Here is a 22,153-nt window from a genome sequence, read left to right on the forward strand (position 1 = left end):
GGCACCCCAGCTCGGTGGAATAATAACGTTTTCAATCAATCAATCAATCTGTACTTTTTTGTGTTACAATGGCAAATTAACATTCTAGAGGATTGGACAGGAACGGCTATACACACTCAGTAAATAAAATAATAAGTGGGATATATTTCAACATTATATTAACAGATCAGTGCGCTTTAGAGAGACGTGTGCGCCGAAATTAAATGTTCAGGATTTGCCTCGGATTTTTTTTTTTTTTGCACATAGTGGCACTACTTTACCAGTCGGTGTTCGCTCGTACTTCACTTTGGCGTATACATAATACATAAATATCCTGCGCATATATATTTACAAATATATCTGCACCCTGCAGCTGACCGAAGCCAGCAGACAGCAGCAAGCACAAGCAGCAGCAATAGCCACGCCAAACCCAAGATGGTAGGCAAAGAAAGCTTCGCTTAGACAAATATAATAAAATAATAAAATATTAAACTGTGCAGCTTCATAAACTGCACAGTTGTAGGTTATCAGGGGCCAATATGGATTGTGAGCTGTACGGAATACCCCTCCCCCCCCCCCCCCGCCCCTCACACTTTTCTTTTCAGGTTTAAAAACGCGCAAATTTTACTTAAAGAAAAAAAAATATGGTTACGTACTCCCCTATGGCTGCAGGCATAGAGCAGGGTAAACTAGAAGGAAGCCTTACAGGATAAGGTTGAAACACAAAATTGGCAGTGGCTTAGCTCGGCTATGCCAGGATATCGCGAAAGCTAAGCGAAAGCGAAAGCGAAACCTTAGCGAAAGCTAAGGCATATCACGGTTAGCCTTGCTTAATCTTGATTACAAGTCCAGGTTAGTATGGTTGTCTAGCTATGTTGCGGCGTTTAGCCAGTCGTTCGGTGCGCTGTTCGTCTGTTTCCTGGGCGATTCGTTTCCTCTTCATCTCGTTCCCATGTCGATTCCGGGCCTCCTCCTGCTTATCAGAATTGTCGCCGTCCATACTGCCGCCTCAACTGTGGTTGCGGCGCACGCGAGCTCTCCTTTTAAATCCTCCGACATGTTATCAGGCATGCGACGCAGCTGGCGAAGCGAGCGGAGGCGAGCGAAAGGACAAGGAACGCGGTGTGACGTAATGTGCCTCCTCGGAGCGCGGCCACGGTCAAATCGCAAGTTCGCGGCCAGTAAAGCTTTCGCTTTAAAGACAGTCTGCCCGACACGTGATCATGCCACTGTTTGTGCCTTGCGCCGCCATGCTAGCGGCGCTCCGTGCATGCTTTCCCTATATACGAAGCCTAAATGGAAGCGCTTGCATTTAGGCTCCCTAGCTTTCCGGAAAGACAATGGGTGCGCGATTGCAACGGGCGCCTGCCGCTACACGCACATTGCAACGAACAAATGCGTACGTTGCAAGAAATGACCGAAGTCACACAAGCATGTATCGGGAGCAAATGGACGCACAGCGATGGGCGAATCACCCGAACAAGTGTGCGCATCGATTAAAACCCCACCGAGACCCAAGCACATACGGGGCCGAGTTCGCCGAGAGCAAGTTCACATGTTGGGCGGACTCGCGGAAACACGTCAGAGAGAGAAAGCGAAGGGAGAGCAGGCTTTCGAAAGTCGGCTGCGTGACATAATGTTCTCCTTCTAGTTTCTCTCCTTCCTCCACGACTGCAAGCACGCCGAAACCCCCGGGGAAAATCGCACAGGCGCAAAGCGAAGAAACGAGCCTCGTATGGCGCAGTTGAAAGCAATAACAATATGCGGCAAACGCGCCGTTTTACTGCGAATCGCACAATATGTCCGTAACGGTATATCGGCTGCGATAAATCTCAGAAGGGCCACTTGTGCATCCCTCGGTAAGGGGCGGCCGCGGGCACCCTGAGGCGGCTGCTCTGAAGCGGCGCCACGTTGAAGGACGACATGTTGTCCGCGTGCTCGTTGATGTGGAACAGCACCACGCCCGTCGTGAAGAACGACAGCATGCTGAGCACCAGAGACACGGCCTTCATGAACAGGCCCGGAATGATCTGCGCGAGAGAGTGCGGATGAGGGGGAGCAGGGGAGCGCGCGAGCAAGACAGCCTCGTCACGTGACCTGCCGGCAACGAACAACGCACATATCGGATGTCCTAGCTTTAGTAATTTTAATTTGTTTTTCTTTTTTCACATTTAAAACAAGTTCCCTGTAGCGCGCAGTCGGTGGGCCACGGCGGCTTTTTAAAGGTTTGGCGGGCTTTCACTCAAGCGCCAGAAAACAAAGCTACGCAAACAGTGACGCGTCGCAAACAACGAAAAGTAACCTTTGAAGCGTGTTCTGGAAACCTCCTGTTGACATTGCAGCATTGAATGAAAAATATTGTAAAATAACCGCTAATAATTAGTTAATAAAACACCAAAGTACTGCAGCCTTCGTCAGATGGTTGCTAATATACAGTTGATTTCACCCGCACAAAAGACTTTGCTTTTGCTCCACATTCGCTGGGACACCCGCTATATGCGCGTTAGGGGCATGAATGTATGTGACATTATAGCATGTCCCCTTTTCCAGCGTGCGGTATCATTTACACCAGATTTGCAGAGTGAGGTCTGCAATTCCAGTCCAAGTCCATCTCACTGAGTGAAGACCCCCATAATTACACTCCTTTTAACTCCCCGAAACGGTGAGAGTTGAACTATTCCTATTCTTGGAGTGGGACTGTAAATGGGATATCCATACTTTCAATCCCAGTAAATGATACACTTATTGAGTAGTTGTTTACTACTTGCGCCTGCGTACCTACACTCTAAAAACAGTTTACACCCTTTTGGGTTTAACTTGCCGCAGGTGGGGAACGATCCCACAATGTGAAGGTTGTGGGATCGTTCCCCACCTGTGGCAAGTTGTTTTCTTCATTCACTTTAATTTCCATGAATTCACTGTTTCTCTATTTCCTTTATTAAGCACAAGTAATCTCCCCTATGTTGTCCTTGGTGTCAGTGTTTGTTGGCTGCTTATGATATGCTAATAAAAATCGGGCCCCTCAGTTAACTCTCTTTCTTCACGTTTAAATACCGCTGACGATGTTCTAAAGAGCATCCAGAACCTGAGGCCGAACCCACAAGACCTTTCCAATCATTAACTCTTAACCACATTAACATAAGCTCTTAACCATTGGTCGGTCTCCTTTGCTAACTACATGTCTAGCGTTTTGGGTAGGCTTTAATTTGATCTCTTACGAGCCCCGTTTCCGACAAGGCCATTTCACAGGAGAGTGAAGGAAAAAAAATTAAATTAAAATTAAATTATGGGGTTTTACGTGCCAAAATTACTTTCTGATTTTGAGGCACGCCGCAGTGGGGGACTCCGGAAACTTCGAACACCTGGGGTTCTCTAACGTGCACCTAAATCTAAGTACACGGGTGTTATCGCATTTCGCCCCCATCGAAATGCGGCCGCTGTGGCCAGGATTCGATCCCGCGACCTCGTGCTTAGCAGCCCAACACCATAGCCACTAAGCAACCACGGCGGGTAGAGTGAAGGAGTCAGCAGAGTAGCGAGTCCATGCAAACCAAGCACTACTGTGCACAGTGCCTCGTGGCAGTGACAAGCTATGCGGCGGTCATTTTCTTTTGCTTGCTTTCGAAGTTTGTTTACAAAATTTGCCCACCACGTCTTGAGCGCGACCGAAATACAGCGCAAATCACCGGAATGTGGGAAGGAAGAGGCATGAGGTTTTAAGATATAACTACAAACACAAGCGCTACAAACGAGTGATCTAAACGCAAGCACAAGCACAGGAACTACGAGCACGAGCCCTACAAACAAGTGTCACAAGCACAGACTACAACCACAACCGCGGGAAGGAAACGCATACTTAAATCACTTTTCCCTTGCCACATTTTAGTGCTTTATCCTGCTTTCCGATCATGAACCTCGACCAATTGACCCACCCAGATTGCTACCACAATAGTCAATAAAAGTTCACATCTTCGTGTTTGCGCCCTCTAGAACGTAAGGATTCAAGTAAGGACTGATTGTAGACGAATCAATTATCTTCTTGTGACAAAGAACGCTGCTTATGCACCGCGTACATACAGGTATAAGCATGCTCAAGGCAATACGTGCCATATCAATGACGGAGAGACCGCCGATCTCGAAGACGATGGCGTTCCATGCCTCTGACGAGGGCAAGATGAACGCGAAGTTGTTGGCGAGACCCATGGGCAGCATGTAGTACAACGCGTTGGTCCGGCTTTCCCTTTGCTGCGAAGTTGACAAGCACGTGAACGGACGCAATGAATGACGCTGATTCTTCGAACTGCGAGAAAAGCGCGACACGAAAATGCGATACAATACGCTGGCGATTCTCTCGAAGAGCAGATCGGTGTCGTTGTCGATTCTACTGCTAGAAAAAATTACAACACGACGGCTAAGGCGAATTCGTTGCGGCACACGCGTAGCACGAGAAGCGGCAAACTATAGACGCTGGCGCCGTCGGCAGTCCTGAAGCGAAGGCATACGCGAGCGCATGCGAGCAAACGCGAGCGGCGTGGCTGTTGAGTCGGTTTCTCTGCGAAACAGCAAAGTTTCACGCGGCGGCGCTCGTCGAATGGCGGCAGGAGCTGCTCGTGAGAATTGAGCGCCTATTCGAATCGCAAAGCTTTTAATTCGTGAGTGGACTTTGTCACTGGTCGACCGCCTTCGCCAATGATATGTTCAACATCGAGGCTAGAATTCCATATTACGAAAAGATTCTTGCGTAAGAAGTTTTTTTGTGAATACGGGCACAGTCACACAACTCTGCATCCTAACCCTACGGAATACACACGATGGGGCCGTGGTGGTGGTGGTGGTGGTGATGATGATGATGATGATGATGATGATACCTAAAACTGAGTGATGGCACATGCCACTAAACTTCATTTTAGTACTTTTCTGCTGTGTCTTCAACTTTATAAATATTAATGTAAACTAAGCTGCCAGCATTCTCTAACCAGTCTCCACAGTCACATCTACATTTCCCCTAATGTTTTCAATAATCAGAGCCTCGCTCAGGCTAACTGCATGCGTAGCCGCATGCGTCCGTTGCATGGATGCTGTATCAGCCACCGAATGGAAAGAACTGCAACCACTACTTTGAACTATAGTCACGACGCTCTAGCGGGACAACAGCTATACTTAACGGAGATAATGAATATACTTCTGTAATCTAATCCCTAACACGGTTGGTTCTTTCATGTACATTTAAACCCTACATAACTTTATGGTACTGGAGCAAATACATTAATTTATTCGTTTCATTATACACCTACTGATGTGTGTGAATAGAGCGTGAAAAGAGTACTTTTTTTTTTTCAGTGCCCTGCAGATCTCATATGTATATTCCTGTCTCTTTTTTGGTTCCTATTTCGATTGTTTTTTGTTGGCTGTTGTCAATCGGCCAATTGATGGTTGTTAAGTAATATACAAACGCCTGATGTATGTTTTCTTGCTCTCTATTAAGAATACTAAGTTATGATACCTTTCAGCGTAGGATACGTGGTTTGTTTTCATTTTAGCTTCCTCAGTGCTGTTTGTGTCCGTTTCTGCTAACAATATTTCTGCATATCTTGCGTTATCCGCGATATTACATTGTGTTAAACGCTGCCTGTCGGCTCTGCCCTTCAAGCCCAAGGCGGCTTTGGCAGGCCTATTATGTGTTAGTGCTGGCGGAATTTCTCTGTAAATAAAGTATTATTATTATTATTATTATTATTATTATTATTATTTAAATCTCAAATGTGAATCAAGGCTAACCGATATCGTAATACTAAGCAAACGCAGGAATGCCGCGGCAAGAGAATCATTGAGGGCTTACTTTACCAAGTAAGCGGAAAATGAGTGCATTAGTGATACGTCCGTTGCTTTTTTCGGCAATGAAGTGGGGTCCACGAACGCGGCAGTTTAAAGACGACGTGGTATGTTGTTCCGTTTCTCCTTGTTCGTGGATTCTCGTGCCTGTCGGGTATGTTATTGGTATATTATTGTTGCCTACAAGGTGGCAACAAAGCCAAGTGGTAGTAGCGCTCCGTTGTTGCCTGTCTTCTTAATTGTGGTCACGGTTTCCTCCGTGTCAAACATGTTCGGTTCTCAATAAAGAGGTGTTCGTTAGAATGCGCGGCTGTCCGTAAAAATTCCTACAGAGCATTACACTTGGTGAAGCCACTGTAGCGCAAGTAAGTCACTAGCGGCACCTGGTGTTGGTGAAGCCACCGTAGCGCAAATAAACCACCAGCGCCACCTGGTGTCGGGTTTTCTCTTTGTGTCTCTTGATTTCCGCTACAAAGGCTTCACCGAACACAATAGACCAAGAACAACTGTTGCATGGAATTGCCAAACAGCTCGGGCCACTGCAGTGGTGGTCAGGCGACTGCGCCCACCTTCCTCTCGGCGATGTCCAGTATCTGGTGGATCGTCATCTCCGCGTTGGTGAACTCGCTGATTATGGAGCTCATGAAGACGGCCACGACGAGGTTGGCCACCGGGTGGAGCTTCGCCGTGCTCGCCGCATTCACGGCGTCGCTGAACAACGAGCTGCTCTGCTCGTTGCACGCACGTCGCGGGATGGAAAGGAATGGACGGAAAAACGTCTTAAGCATACGCACCAACGAACCGACGAAAAAAAGCCGTCAGTGCATAGACTGAAGGTAAACCGAAAGGCTCCATTTTTGTTCCAACCATGCGAAGCAGAGCAGGAAATGAAGCCAGAAAAAGTATGCGGAAAACTAACTATATTTTTGTTGTTGTTGAAATGTAGAAATAAGGAAGAGGGAAATGAAAGTAGACGAAAAGACAAGTCGCCCGCCGGTGGGAGACAAACCGGCGATTTCGCATGACGCTTGCGGTACTCCCATTAAGCTATCGCAGCGGCTGTCCTCCCGTCAACGTTATTGGGAACTTGTGCAGAGCAGGAGGAGGTTAGCCCAGCGAGAGTTATTCAGCGCCATTATCAGCCATGGCGGTGGATGTGGTATAGGCACGGAGGAAGGAAACTCGGGAGAGGCCCGACGTCACTTTTTGTGAAGCAAAAGTGAAGCCGGAAGTTGGCGTTGCTCATGGCGTTGCTCCGCCTATCGGGCCAGCTCTCCTCTCTTGTTTACATTTCTCTCGAAACCACGCCGTGCTGCGCGCAACCGTGCTGCTCGGACCCGCGCGCTCCGCCGCAATGCTAAACAATCGTTAGCACATTAGCACGATTCCGCCAAAGAGGGCAAAATTTCCCGCGGATATTCCTTCGTCCGTTGCCACTGCCGTGGCGCGGTACATTGCGTACAGCGTTGCATGCGCGTTCATTTCAGGAACTTTAGTTCCTCCTGTCCCACCTGGCCACAGCAACATCCGGTAGCGGACAGTCCAGATAACACTGCGCTCAAAACACGGAGACCAACGCAAACCTGCCCGCACGGCGCCTTTGCCACGGTACGAAACCTACGGAGCAACACGTGTGAGCGCACAGAACAATAACAAAGCCGCCATTGTGGCCCGAAAGGCGGGGCCACTACAACAAAGAAATAAAAAACAGCAAAACCAAGGAGAACCTACTACGTCATTTCCTCCACACTTTTCTCCTAGCGCGCGGAGGGGGTAGGGCCTCTCAGTTTCCTTCCTCCATGGGTACAGGCTTTCAGATGCAGGCGTCACGTGGTACATATGAAATTGAGGGGGTGGGTTGTCAGGCAACCCGCCAATAAACCATCGCACGCAGCTTCCTGGCATAAGGGCTGCTAAGGTCGAGGCCATCGCTGCGCATTGAGCGATATAAATAAGGCGATACGAGGGGTTCAATAACGCTAATAGTGAAGCAGTGTGGGGCGGCTTACACGAAGCATTTCAACGGTTCATAACCTTTCTACAAGTGACAGTGAGCTTCTGCGCAGTAAGGTGATGAGTTAACGATCATGTTCTTTTTCTTAAGTGTCGCTCGTTGCTTAGTTAGCAACTTACTGTGCGGCCGCCTAATCGAATTAGTGCGATGATGTTTAACCTCGTAGGCAAATTTACTTACTGCTAAAACGCTTCGTGCAATCTGGTCATTGTAAGAGCTTTTATGTTAGTTGCGCTTTTACGATTATTAAATTAAACCCTATAATTTAGATTGTTGTTACGCTTTCAAAACCGTGCTAAAAGAGAAACACGCAAGGTAGCACGTGCTTACCCGGATGACCTCGGTGAGCGTAGATCCTCCGCCAATGATGAAAATGATTGCCCAAGGCATGTTCTTCTGGATGAACTTCCACTCCATCAGGCGGTGCTCGAGCGAGAAGTTGAAACTCCTCACGGGAATCATGAACGCTATTAAGGCGATCAGGAACCCCACCGATGAGTCAGTCACGTAGCTTCTGCAAACATAATTCAACGGGTCGAGGCTCGAGTGGCTTCTTACCTTCGGCAAGTGTTTCGACAAATCGACCCTCGCACTTATGCTCCCCCATCAACAGCGCTCGTGTATTAGATGTGTCACCGTTGGCTCGGTGTATTGCAGTAACGGGGACTATTTAATCGCCATATGCTAGAGCTTAGCACCACGATTTAGGCATCCGAAGCGATGCTCTGCTAACCGTTTCTACGATGAATTACACACAAGTGTGCATAGCGTGTCATTTCAGCCGCCTCGGTGGATTTGCTGCAATGGTGTTGCGCTGCTAAGAAGAAGATCGCGGGATCACATCCCGGCCGCGGCGGCCTCATTTCGATGGGGGCGAAATGCGCAAACGCCCGTGACTCGAGCATAGGGTCAAAATTAATCCGGAGTCCCCCCCACAACGGCGAGTGTCCGCCGAAGCGTCATGCCGCTATTTGAAGACGGATTAAAGACAGATTAAAAATAAGATTGATAGCGACAGTTAGTGAATGACAACGTTATAATAGAGATGGTAGAGGCTAATAGGACTAGCAATGACTAATAATTACTACTAATGACTTGTACTGATTGAGTAGTAATGACTAAAATTACTAATGACTTGTAATGACCACAATTACAAATGACTAAAAATGCTTACTAGTGAGCAGTAATGACTAATAATGACTGAAAAGACTTGTAATGACTAGTAATGACTATGAAATGACCAATATGTCTGGGAACTTATAACGGCTACAATTGATTAGAAATGAATAAAATGCTTAGTAAGGACAAGTAATGACTAATAATGACTGAAATGACTTGTAATGACTACTGATGACGACGATATGACCAACATGTCTAACGATGGCTTGTGCTGACTACGATTACAAATGACTAAAATGCTTAGTAGTGAGCATTAATGACTAATAATGACTGAAATGGCTCGTAATGGGTAATATAAGAAGAAAACAGAAACGGGTAAAGAGAAAGAGGCAAACATAAGAAGGAAAAGAGAAAGAAAGAAACAGAAGGAACGAAGAAAGAAGAAATAGGTGAATAGAAGGAAAGAGAAAGACAAAGAAGAGAAAGAGGGAAAGAAAGAAGAGAAAAGAAGAGGCAAAGAGAAGGAAGCGAATGATAAGAGGAGGAATAGTAGGCTTTCGTCATTCATCTCTTAAGAGAGATCTTAAGAGACTCTGCAATTTTTTTTATGTTAACAGCGGCAAATTGTGCAAGGTGGGCTAGGTTAACGACTGGAAAGCAGTGCAAGTACGGAAAATTCTTTCATCCAACTTTAAAGACCCGGCATCGGTGCGATTACATTCGGTTGGTGGGCACACTAACGCAAGTGCTTATATCTGAAAAACATTTGAATAATTATATATATATATATAATTCAAATTATATATTATTCAAATGTTTTTCAGATATAAGCACTTGCGTTAGTGCAATTCCGGGAGGTATTGTGGATTTATAACGTTCTTCGAGCGTAAAGATATCTGGAACGAAGGTGTGCCGGGCGTTATATATATATATATATATATATATATATATATATATATATATATATATATATATATATATATATATATATATATATATATATATATCGCCCGGCACACCTTCGTTCCAGATATCTTTACGCTCGAAGAACGTTATAAATCCACAATACCTCTCGGAATTTCCATGTTGGCTACAAGTTGAGCGCCACTGACACATTGCCATCATATGTTCAGTGTCTATATTTAAAATTGCTACAATTCAGCTTTCACCCAGCTTTACAAAACTGCGTCACGATATTGAGTAGATATGCTTGAACAGTAATGCCACCATTCTTTCTTTTAATACCGAATAAACAAAGGTAGCTGGTTATTCACTGACTCTTCTAGTCCAAGCATGTCGGACCATCCAGGAATGATTACGGGTCTCTTGGTCGCCCAAAGAAAGAGGCACAGGCAGAAGAGGAACGTCGACAGCACTTCGGCGTGCCTGCACACACAGACACAAACACAAGATCAAGGCCTGAATTCCCAAAGCCGTTATCATTTCTCTGAGTGCCAATAGCTCGACCGCGTTCGTTAATATGTCGAATATACAAAGTGGCTGGCATTTGCTCTTACAAGCAAATCTATCGAACCAACTATTTTGTGAAAACGGTCCCTGAGGAAATATTCCGATCTTTTCGCTCGTAAGAGCTAGTATTTGCAATTTCACCTGTCGCATTCACTATCCTTGTGCTCGCTCTTTCTATTGGCTGATCCTCACAGTAAATCGGATGATCCTCGGGGCAAATGCCTCGCAAATTTGGACCCTGGGCCAGGGCTCACGCATTTGCTCTGACGCATGTACCACCAGAATTTTGTCATTGCCCTAGCTATTTTCTAGATGTCACGCCGATTTGTGTAATAAGCAGTGGACGTCGGAAATGCAGCCAACAAAGAAATGCTCCTATAGTAATAGAAGCAATATTGTGGATGCGTGCCCTGAATGTTTTATTCCCTATTATAGGGAGCTTATACACGAACAGGGAGTTTTTACACTTACGTCCGAGGCATGTTTTGAAGTTTGTCCCGGACGACTTCTTTGACTTCTCTAATGTCGAGTCGGGACTGTTGCTCACTGAAACAAAGAGTGCCAGCAAATGACAAGCTCGAGCTGGCGTGACTTATCGCATATCCACGCCGAATGACGTCAGGATTTATGCGCTACTCTATAAGTTCCCTCGTAACCTCCCTCGTAACACTAGGACGCAAGTTCGGAACATAAGCTCCTGCACGAATATATCTGCATGAGTATCCCTCTGTGCTGATTTATAGCTGATAGCATATATCGATAATGTATCGGAGCTTTTGTAGATAAAACAGACATAAGAAAGCGTTTTCACAGCAGCTCTCAAAGCCGAATATTTCGCGGACTTCAGCTGTATGGCAGGCGACAGCCTGAGAATGCAGCGGCAAACCCTGCTGTAGAGCTCAGATAAAATTTCTATCGAAGCGCCAGCCAATTGTGTTGCTTCACTCTAGCGACGCCATGGCTTCGTGCCCCGCCACTCCACTTTCCTTTTCGTCCCCTTTCCCCATCCCTACTAGAGAGGCTTGGGAGGAGTACCTGCTCGGCTGCTCTACCTTGGAAGCTCAACGTTCCTTGATGGCGCGCGCCCGGGCAGCGGCCATCTCCAATGGCGTCCCGGAATAGGGGCTGCCACTCAGGCGCACAGCAAGCAACTCTCCTATTAACTTCTTGAATAAAATGTTTCTACCACCACCACCACCACCACCATGGCGGAAAGAAACTTCTTTCGATGTTGGCGTCTCTAGGGAACAATGTTTCGGAGCTTGGAAGAGTGTGGTATTGCAGGTACAGAGTGTGTTAATTTGTACTGATTTCGTGGGTATAGCATGCACTGTGGGCAAGCTTGTACTGTATCGGGGGGCTACCAGGCATACTAATAATCTAAAAACAAAACAATAAGACGGTTCACTTACTACTCCTTGAGGTAAACGGTGTACAGGAACACCCATCCCATGAGCATGGAGATCATGCCCACGGGAAAGCAGTAGAGCGCCCACGTCGTTGGTGTCATCAGTTGGTCTCGTGCATCCCTGCGGAAGTCGAGAGTGACGCGAGCATGACTGACGACGTCGTGGCGCAAGAGATGCACAACAAGCACGAGAATGCAACAAGCGACGTCTGACTTCCAAGTCCAATAGCCTTTCACTCTCTCTTTATATTGAAAATCTGCCAAGTGGAACGCAGAGGCTGAGAGCTTGGCAATGAAATATTCATGTTTCGTCGTACAAGGGAGCTTTATGGCTACACTAAGGGTCTCAGAACGGAGAAATGAAGTTGCGCAGTACATCATCAGGACCGCCATGCTATGGTACGACTAATGCAGGGCGAACGCGTCTCTCAGCAATCTCTAATCGCCCATGTCTTGCGTCAACTGATTCCGCCCACTGACTGGAAGATTTCTAATCTCGTCACACCTCCTTATCCTATTGCCTTCCTCGGGCGTGCTTTCCCTTTCTGTAACTCAGCGGTTACACTGCTGAGTTACTACTTGATCAACCCGCACGTGTTCCTTTCTCTTAATCTCAGAATATCAGCTACACAAGTTCGTTTTTACCTTACACGCGCATCATTTTTCGTTCCATCGATCGTTGATTGGGTCTTACGTTTCTCAAGCTTCCTCGTTATAGGTTTAAGCCGCATAGCTTACTATGGCAGAGTGCACTGTTCCGACGCTCTTATTTTTCAAAGAATATCAATAAGCTGTCGGTCATGACCTGACAGCGGCTGACATTCGACGCTCCAACTTATTTTTGCTCGCTTCGAACATACTTTTCGTGATGGAGATCCGGTATGTCAACTCGGCCTAAATGATTCTAGCCTTGCGCAGCTTCTACAGACTGCCAATCATGAGAGCTTCTTTTGTTATTAGGCTATTCAGTATTACCTCAGTCCTCTGAATGGTAATTCCCAAGCCTACCCGTCCAGAGCAATGATCGAAGCAAAGCGTGTGAAGTAACGTTGGGTTGAGCTATTCAATGCCTCGCACCTGTTGATTCGGTGGGACATATCGTTGTTGATGCGGTTGCCCGTGATGAACGAGAAGCCTCCGAGCGTCGCCGAGTAGCCGATGCTGAGCAGAAAAGTCTTGCGCAGCTGCTTGCTCTTTCTGTGCATGGTGAAAGAGTAAAGCGAGGTTAACAATAGGTAATGCTTAAAACATGGCGGCCACGACGTGTTTCCGGTTCAGCAATCACTTCCGGTGCCTGCAGCCGGCAAAAGCATAGTATTCGAGATCCATTTTTGTTACTCAGAGGCAAGCGCTGCTGGGACGGGGATTTGGACATCTATTGGAAAAGACTACCTGTTGCACGTTTTTGGTTGATTTCAATCGTTACGAGTAAATAAAGGCTAGATTAAGCACGAGGGCTTAATTGCACCCTATTCATTCATTTTCAATGTGCCTAGACGAAACAGGACAAGTCCCTCCTGACAGCTCTGACGTGAAAACACAGTCAGATTTAAAATCACATAACTCTTCAAAGGCGAATTAAGCCGGCAACACCTCTTTGTCATCAGATAATTGTTGGAGCGAACGTTGCAAACGGCTGTTTGATTAAGACAGCTGGCACATGCACACACAAATTGCACAGAAATGTGGCATCGCCGCAGACGATGACGCTTAGTTTTGATTTATTCTCAATGAAGTATGGATATATCGCATGTAAACATTGTGCAAGTAAAACGGACTGCGATGACGCCTACGATGACGCTACTTCTGCGTCGGACGAGGGACGCGTAGGGCGCACGCGCTCAAGCGCTAGGCTTGCGTGTGAAGGCTACCTAGAAACATTATTACAATAGCGTCATCTATTGGCATAGGTCATATAGCATAACTGCGAGTCGGCCTAGTTGGAACAGATTCATCTTAAAACTTTTTGTGCGCAAACAAACAGGGACGAAGAATAGGGGCAACACAAGGACGAGCGCTTGTCCTTGTGTTGCCCCTATTCTTCGTCCCTGTTTGTTGGCGCACAAAAAGTTTTAAGGTCATATAGGTCATATCATAGGTCTGCGCCCGTCCTTGTCCCATGTTGTCTCTGTGGTCCATTTGTTCGCGCAGTTAAACAATGTCCAAGGGAGGCAGAACTTCCATGGTGAAGAAGACAGAACGCGGGGCGGTTTTTCGCCATCCTGGCAACAGTGCCCGATTCCCGTATCGACACACTATAGGCATACATTCCAGTTAAGTTCATCGTGATAAATTGTGTAATTCGATTCTCGGATAACGCACATCTTTTCAGCCATACGACACGATAGACCACGCTAAGAAGATGGACGTTGTGCCTCGGCGGAAAGGCAGACTTCCATGTATCGTATAACTGAATATGATCTTCGGCTGCTGAGCACGAGGTCGTGAGATCAAATCCCGGCCATGGCAGCCGCATTTCGATAGGGGCGAAATGCGAAAACAACCGTGTACTTAGATTTAGGTGCAAGTTAAAGAACACCAGCTGGTGGAAATTTCAGGAGTCCCCCACTACGGCGTGCCTCCTAATCAGATCGTGGTTTTGTCGCGCCAAACCCCATAATTTGTTTTCTTGTTCACCTTAATATGATCCTCCTTTACAGCAATAAACTACGAAGTCTTCTTAAATGCTGAAGTGCATGGCGATGCAAAGGCCTATGTCAGTGTCATCTATAAGGACTTCGCCTAGCCTGGTGTAACGTCGCTAGTGCATACGTTATTAGCCATTTTAGATATCCTAAATTTATTTTTTTGACGGGAACGTTTCAAGTATCAGGCATAGTCCAGTGCAAAACCTGCAACCACGAGAACCTACGCGAGCCAATTTAAGGACGAACTTTGTTCATAACCTACACAGATTCGATGTGGACGACCTCTTCGTAGTCAGGCTCTGAAATAATAATGAAGAAAGGATAAGACTGTTAAGGCAATTAATAAAAAGAAAGAAAGGAAGAAACACGATAACTTTTTCTCGCACTATTTGAAGTTACAAAGCCGTCAAATTATCCCAACGTAATGATTTCGCCTTGTACAACGCCTTTCTTAAAGGGAAGCTGAAACAGTTTTCGAAAAAAATGAGTTCTCTGCGGCATTCTACAGTTTTGAGTCCCCTGAGCACGAATATCTGGTTCAAAAAGGGCGGAAATAAACGCAAGCTGCTGTATTTTCAAGAAAACGCGCACCAGCGCCTCAGGGCATCGCGCGAACGCCGCTGTTGCCCGTGATTGGTCGGTGCCGCTGTGACGTCATTCGTGGCAGTCGCCGGTCGGCGCCACCGTTTCAGAGCGTAGCACGCTTTTCTGTTCTGGCTTCATAGATGAGTTGTAACCATTATGGAATGATCTCGCCTTCACCAACAGCTTGTGTTTTCGCCGTACCTGTTCGAACCGACAGCCGATAGGGAAAACGACGGCGGCAACGGCGGCAACGACGATGTTGAGTGGGCCAACAGCGAGAGCGATGTGTGCACCTTCTCGCGCGTTGGAAATATTAGCTGGTACGTATGTTTTTTTTTTCATGTAGCTGAACGTTCCAATGACGGGAGAAAAAATGCGCTAAAGTGTCACTGGGAACTTACTGCTGGAAGAATGCCGATGCACTAATTTCTCATTAGATTGTAAACACGGGTGCAATTCCGCGATGTCAAGCACCTTGCCGCTGCTTGTCTAAAGTCCCGTGGTTTTTTTAGTGTTGATACACGATCGCGAACATAAGTGCCGTGTTTCAAAGCGCGCACATGCAGTGCTGCGAGGTACAGTCATGGAAGTTGCTTATCATACACGTCCAGATCGAGATGGCCCTGCAGGGCGATTATATGTGCAGTATTCAGACTATGGTTCGACGACTTTTCGATTGTGGCTCGATCAAGAATCGATATGCGTGCTCCATGCTAGTGTTGACATAAAGATATTAGGCGGTTTATCACCGCCGTGTGGTAAACACGATAACTGCAACCGTACGTCGAATGTCACTAGGCAAGCCTATACTCCATTTCATACCTCAGGTGCAACGCTGTGGAAGCTACGCACGAAGTCTGGTCACCAAAATTTATTACTGCGCGCGTTTCCGTCTATGCTTCGCAGCGTGTCAGCGGCGTTTGCTCGCGCGTGCATGCACGTGAAGCATGCACGCGACGGGCTGCAATTAAAAATGCCGAAAAGAAAATTGATTTAAAAGAACGTGTTAACAGCCGTTTAAGTACACGGATTGTTTCTATGGGTAAATTCTCTTTTTTTTCATTCAGAACTGAGCTTCTATATGGAAAATTTTCTCAAAAATCGGGTCAAGAAACACCGAACTTTTTCTAAGTGCGAAGGCAGCCACTGCAAGAAGTGTCTCAAGCCTCCACAGCGTTGCAACTGATGTATGAAGCGGAGTATGGCAACGCTAGCAACAACACGTTTCCGCATTTGTCGTAAGGCTATCCAGCTATCACGGAAATGGTCCGAGCACAGCACAGTTGATTTCGTCGGCACGAACTTATCTCTCCTCACCGCACGGACCCACTGCGCTGCTTCTTGTCCTTCGGGAAGCTGTGAAACACCACATCGTCTCGCCCGCCTGTGTTCGCGCAGCCGAATGGTGCACAGAACGAGGGCATGTTGGGCGCCCTTGGCTGTAGGCACTCACGCAGCACAGACGTAAAGAACAATTTACGAAAATCGCAAAAGAAAACAAACGTGAGCGCCGGCGGCGGCAGATCTCTCGTAGCGCCGTTCAGTAAAGCGCAGGACGGAAAGAGGCATGCCAGCACATGCCAGCACGTCAGTCCGGCAGCTCGGCCCCCGCGAATGACGTCACTCTCGCCGGTTCTCTCCTCTGGCAACCGCCTCACCCGGCGCTCCAGGAAGCAATGGGGGCGTGTCCGCGGGGGTGATTTAGAAAGCGATTTCCGCCCCTTATATTAACAAAACGAAGAAAAAATTTCGGAACCGTAAATTATTAGGTCTGTTCTTCCCACTCCCAGCAATTCATGGAAATTGAAAACCGTTTCAGCTTGCCTTTAAGGCATAACATGCTGATACGAGTATTGCAATGTGGTCGAGTATCTAGTGACAAAAATTAATCAGGCACAAATAAAGGGTACTAAACTTAGGTTCTAATAAGCAGCAGAAAGCCAGTAAAAGGCTGCAAGTGTGCGCAAAATTTGCAGTTTCACTTCTCAGTATTCAGGCACAGCCTTAGGCTCTTAGCATAAAAGTACGACGGAAAATAATTGCCATAGCAAGTTCGAGCCTGCCGTTGACCAAAGTGCTATCGCTCACCAGTTGGCGCTAGAGGTGCTTGTTGACGAACTCGAACTACAAGTCGCACGTATAAGGCAAAACAGAAGTAAGGCGGAAGATGGAAATTCAAGACGGTGAGCAAAGCGAGAACAAAGTGAAAGCTGGAGCCAACGTTTCGACAAGTGGACTTGTCTTTTTCAATGCCGCAGGTATAATGTAGGTCTCTCGGTGTTGTAGGTCTCCCGGTGTAATGTAGGTCTCCTTCAGTGTTTTCTGTGGCGCCGTATTGTGACACCATCTATCATGCTTTCGGCAAATGACGGCTGCTGCCTCCAAGATTCTTGGCGCACAGCTTTGCGTACTTTCCCACATTTAACATTTCTTTTTCGCGTGATTAGAAAGGTGACACGCAAGAAGCTTAAAAATTTAACTGAACCCATGTGTATACTTCTATAGCCAGGACAACTTTGCGGGATCGCATATCTAGGGTCTTTATACACAAACCTACACGAACCAGTGCAAATACTATATAGAAGTTGCTACCACAATTAAATTTTGCGCGATTGCTCACCTAGAAGGTACATACGATGCACACCAGCCTTCAGACAAGGGGGCAGGAAACAAGTAGAAACGCTTAGTACATCTGGCTGTAGCAACTCAAATCACCATATACTAATCTCGGAGGCACATATTGTCCCGTGGTGGTGATGGCGACGAAGGCAGCAAAATTGTGAATGACGAAACTAGCGTTTTACTGGGCGAAACTGTGCCCTGAAAAGCAAGTTACAAAGAACTGCGAAAGCGGCAATCGTCGAAAGTCTGATCAGCGGGTTAAGCGCGTCGGCTTTTATACATCAGGCATCGAAGATTCCAGAGCAATCGCTGGGGCCCGCGTGCCTTCCATAATGTTCTACACCATTCGCGCCACGCGTACAGGCGATCAGATCACACAAGGTTCGGTGACAACAGACGTATAGCGGGTAGAACTGCCGACAACTTTCGAGAAACTTCTTGTATGTACATGCAGGCGCGTCGTGCGCTGTGCGATAACATTTGTTAGGCTGTGAAACGCGGCCACCCGATAAAGATAAACAGGTACGCGTTTCAACATGAAACACAAGAGGCGTTGGACAAGAGGCTTCGCAAAGTGCTGGCGGCGAGCGCTCTGTCCCGTGCCTCTTCGTTCTTTGTCACGCTGTTCAAAATTTTGCTCTTCGACTAAAGCGAGTTAAACCACGGGAAGAGTAGAGCCCCAGGGAGTGCCCGCAGTACCTTCTCCCTGGTTCTCCCTCTTGCGGAGCAGCTCGTTGACGCGCTTGCGCAGCTTGCTCTGCGAGATCTCGTAGATGAGCGTGTCCACCACGGTCATCATCATGCTCGTCACGGCCACGTTGCTGATGAACATGGACAAGAAGAACACCATGCCCATGAAGGACAGCATGAGCCACTTGACGCGCGGCCCCACGATCAGGATCAGGTTGTACGACAGGCGCCGGTTGAGGCCGCAGTTTTGTGCGATCAGCGCCACCGTCAGGCCGGCTATAGAGCTGGCGATCGGCTCCTGCGGGAGCGAGTTTCCATCCCTTGACGTCGCGTTGGGATTCACGAAAGCGTAAATGAGGTAGCGGAGAGTTTAGACAGACGCTCGTCTCACGCACAGGTGGCGCGCCGAATGGAAGTGGGCACGTGGAGGAGTCGTTGACAGCAGCTTTTAGGATAGATTCATGGAAAGCAGATTCCAGCTGTAGGTGTGCTGATATCGATAATACAACCACACTGAGAAGAAATTAACCAGTTAACAAGCATCATGTACGCTGGCGGACATTGCGGCGGAGAAGCGCTTGCCTTCTTTTGTATTTGTCAAAGGCAGTTTTGTCATTCGTGATGCAGAAGCATTATGTATTCTTTTTCCCTTTTGCAAATCGCCACCACAGCCAGCGACCGCCGGCGACGACACTCCAGCAACCCGAAAAGGCTAACTTGACAACTATGACAAGGCCGCCTCTGACAAGGATATGTCTTTTTTCCCAACGTTGGCCAGCCTGACATGGGCACTTTCCTGGTTAATCCTTTTCTACTCACTGTTTAGTTACGATGACATGGATACATTGTCGCGCAACCTCGCAGTTACCATTAATTCATTCATTCATGCAAGCGGCTGTGTTGCCAAGTCTCCTAATGAGTGAAAGCGGAGGGAGAGTGAAGGGCTACAAAGCGGGAGGGATTCTAGCTCAGCTTCAAAAGGTTAGGGTGCAACATATACACTGAATTTGGAAAGATTGGATGCGCTTTGTAGACGATCGTCTACAAAGCGCATCCAATCTTTCCAAATACAATGGACCAACTTGCCCAACAACGCATTCTGCTAAACTACATATACACTGATCTTGACCAGCTCTCTGGTTGTGCATTCTGCGCAAGCGCATTTCAGTTATCACCGAGAGGCTAAGCGGAGCAGGTAACAACAAAACAGAAAGGTTACAATAGGTTGACTAAGGTTAGTGTTTGCAAGAGCTGTTTAAGTGCCGCGCACATGTTCCGCAGTTTCTTAGCCAGCCACGGCAAAAGAAAGACATGCAGCTCACGTTGAAGTAGTACTTGGCCAGGTATCTGGTGGTGGTCAGGTTCAGCATCGGCCCCATTATAAGCGGGAAGAACGAGGTGATCTGGTACGGCACCGGCTCGAAGATCCACAGCATGATCATCACCGTCATGATGTAGATGCACTTGATGGGCTGCACGGTGTGCACGAACATGCCAAATATTGCCGAGCTATAGAAATTGACTATTTATTAACTCGCGTTTCTTATTATTCGCTTGGCTACGGTGACACAAATGCTAGGTCAAGAGTCAAGCGTCTTCTAGAGATAGAGTTGTACGCAAATGCTTCTTTTAGGCCCAGAATGAAGCTGCACGTCATAGACGACTTCAAAGAGGTGATAAAGCTTACAACTGAGAAGTATTCCTAGCAATGACACGTTATAAGATGTTTGGAGCTTGTTTTGAAGCTTGCGTGTTTCCTGACAGCGATGCCGTCATTGCAACGTGGAAAATTACCAGGAACTTAAAGGGTTCCCAAAAAGAAATCTTCGCAGCTTTAGTATACGTCCTGCTCGAGGGACTTAAGTAGGTGGCACCATTTTTCAAGGGCAAATTCTTTGCAAGCTGAGCTATCCACGAGGCTTTCGTTTGATCGCGCGTAGGCGAGTTAATAGAAAGCAACTCGAAACTATTATTATTAATTTGTCTCCACTCCTCCTGCCTAGCTCAGCTACTGAGCGTCTTCCTCGGTAAGATGTTGGTCACTTGTTACCGACTGCAGGACCAGAACGAAGTTTTCACCAGTTGCGAAGGTTTGTTCTCGAAGAAAACGTCCAGCGCAGCGTTCTATGCAGCACAAAGCTACAACGCTTCATACTGTTTTCCTATAAGTTTGCATACTACCTTTGCTATGCCAGTCTTTCCTATCACGACTCGATCATCGCCTTGAGATCGTCCACAAAACTCATGAGGAGAAATAAGTTGCGTGTCCGGTCAAGTTCTAAAGAACTTTTCTGAAGGCCTAGTTTCAGCTCGGTATTAACCAACAACGCTTGAAACGGGTCTAGTTCGTAAAATCTCCCGATTCTTGTGATAGCGCGAGCGCGCAAAGACATTGACACATTTACTAGATTGTCGGATACAAGGACATGGACAGCGGTGTTAATTCTGCGTAACAGTACAAGGACAGCTAGCTTGCGGTTCGCTCATTCAGTCTCCTTTCATCGTGTTCGTGTCTCTGTACGTCCTAGTGTCGTGCCCTAACGCTAGCGCAAAAAGAAATAATGGAACAGTGATAATCACGACTGCGAAGTTTACGCGATACATCTGGCCATTCACGGTGTATAGGTTACAATGATGAATTTGGATTTCGCTGTTATATTGAATACTTGGGGAATTTCATATTGTTAATTTGTTAGCAAACTGTTCCTTGCAAATTCCGCTCGTTATTTCTTGTGTTGATCCCCGAAATTTTCGATTCCATAGTTTAAGTGACTGTCGCACGCTCGTCAATGCGAAAGTCTGCTGGGAACCAGTCAAGCTGTCTCAAGTGGCCTTTAGCCCGCACTAACATCGAGCTTTCGCTGAGAAAAATACAGTTTGAACTCGCCTGGGTGCCGAACACGAAGACCATGGGCAGCAGGAAGAAGGGCGTCATGTATCCGATGGCGAGCTTCATGAAGCCAAACGTGTTGCTGTGTTTGCTCACTTCGCGGTGGTGTTCGCCCTCGCCCTGGGAAGCGGCCGCCGCAACCTCCTTGCGGCGCATCATGCTTCGCGGTCTGTCTCGGTGCGTGCTATGCGAGAGAGCAGAGAGGCAAGCGATGAACGGGGTTGTAGTTGGGTTGGAGACATCCGGCATGTAAGCGTGGGATGTCAAAAATCGCTTAAGTATTTAACCTGTATGCTAAGAATTACCAACTGATTTATTTAAGTTCTCGCTTCTCTTATCTCAATCATCAGCGCGGTTTTGCACACATTTGGAGGCAAAATAGGAAAAATGCAGAGCTCCTAACATTTTACCTGTCATGCCTCCCCTGAGCTTTACAGCAAACTGCAGACTAGCGTTACACTCTCCCATAAAAATTTACTAACTTGCCGGGCGCGTTCTTGTCCGCCCCTCACCCACCACTAAAACGGAGAAGAAAATAAAAACGTTATCATAATAGGGTTATTTTTTTCATAAATGGTGCTGGAGAAATGGTCTTACAGTTACATGTATAATGAAAAGGAGAAACCCCCATCGCTACCACCAGACAAGCCTTATAAAATTTGGCCCGCTGATAGGCAGCCCCCCTCGCTCTCCAACGTACTGTATGCGAGTGTGACGGAACTAAGTGTCCAGAAACAAACGAGGCTTCGCATGTGAAGCGTGCACTAAATTGCAATGTTACAGTACTGTCCACTCTTAAGGGGACACCAAATTAGGCTTGCGGGACCGATGCGATTTCAATCTTCACCCGACCGCCTCGGCGTATTGCTCCATTTTATAAACCTAACTCGTCACAC

At 47.0% G+C, this 22,153-nt stretch overlaps 1 protein-coding gene across 1 annotated transcript; it reads right to left on the minus strand.

Moving 5' to 3' along the window:
* Window positions 1–1,811: 1,811 nt before the first annotated feature.
* On the minus strand, window positions 1,812–19,860 carry LOC142574479 (sodium-dependent low-affinity dicarboxylate transporter 1-like). Its single transcript, XM_075683543.1, has 11 exons — window positions 19,690–19,860; window positions 18,377–18,665; window positions 14,733–14,769; window positions 12,900–13,019; window positions 11,827–11,943; window positions 10,886–10,960; window positions 10,223–10,330; window positions 8,156–8,339; window positions 6,381–6,539; window positions 4,087–4,224; window positions 1,812–2,009 (listed from the first exon to the last, which is right to left on the minus strand). Exons 1-11 carry the CDS (start codon window positions 19,858–19,860, stop codon window positions 1,812–1,814), a joined length of 1,596 nt encoding a protein of 531 aa, XP_075539658.1.
* Between the last annotated feature and the right edge of the window lie 2,293 nt (window positions 19,861–22,153).

This window comes from Dermacentor variabilis, chromosome 3 (genome assembly GCF_050947875.1).
Source record: "Dermacentor variabilis isolate Ectoservices chromosome 3, ASM5094787v1, whole genome shotgun sequence".
Lineage (NCBI taxonomy): Eukaryota > Metazoa > Arthropoda > Arachnida > Ixodida > Ixodidae > Dermacentor > Dermacentor variabilis.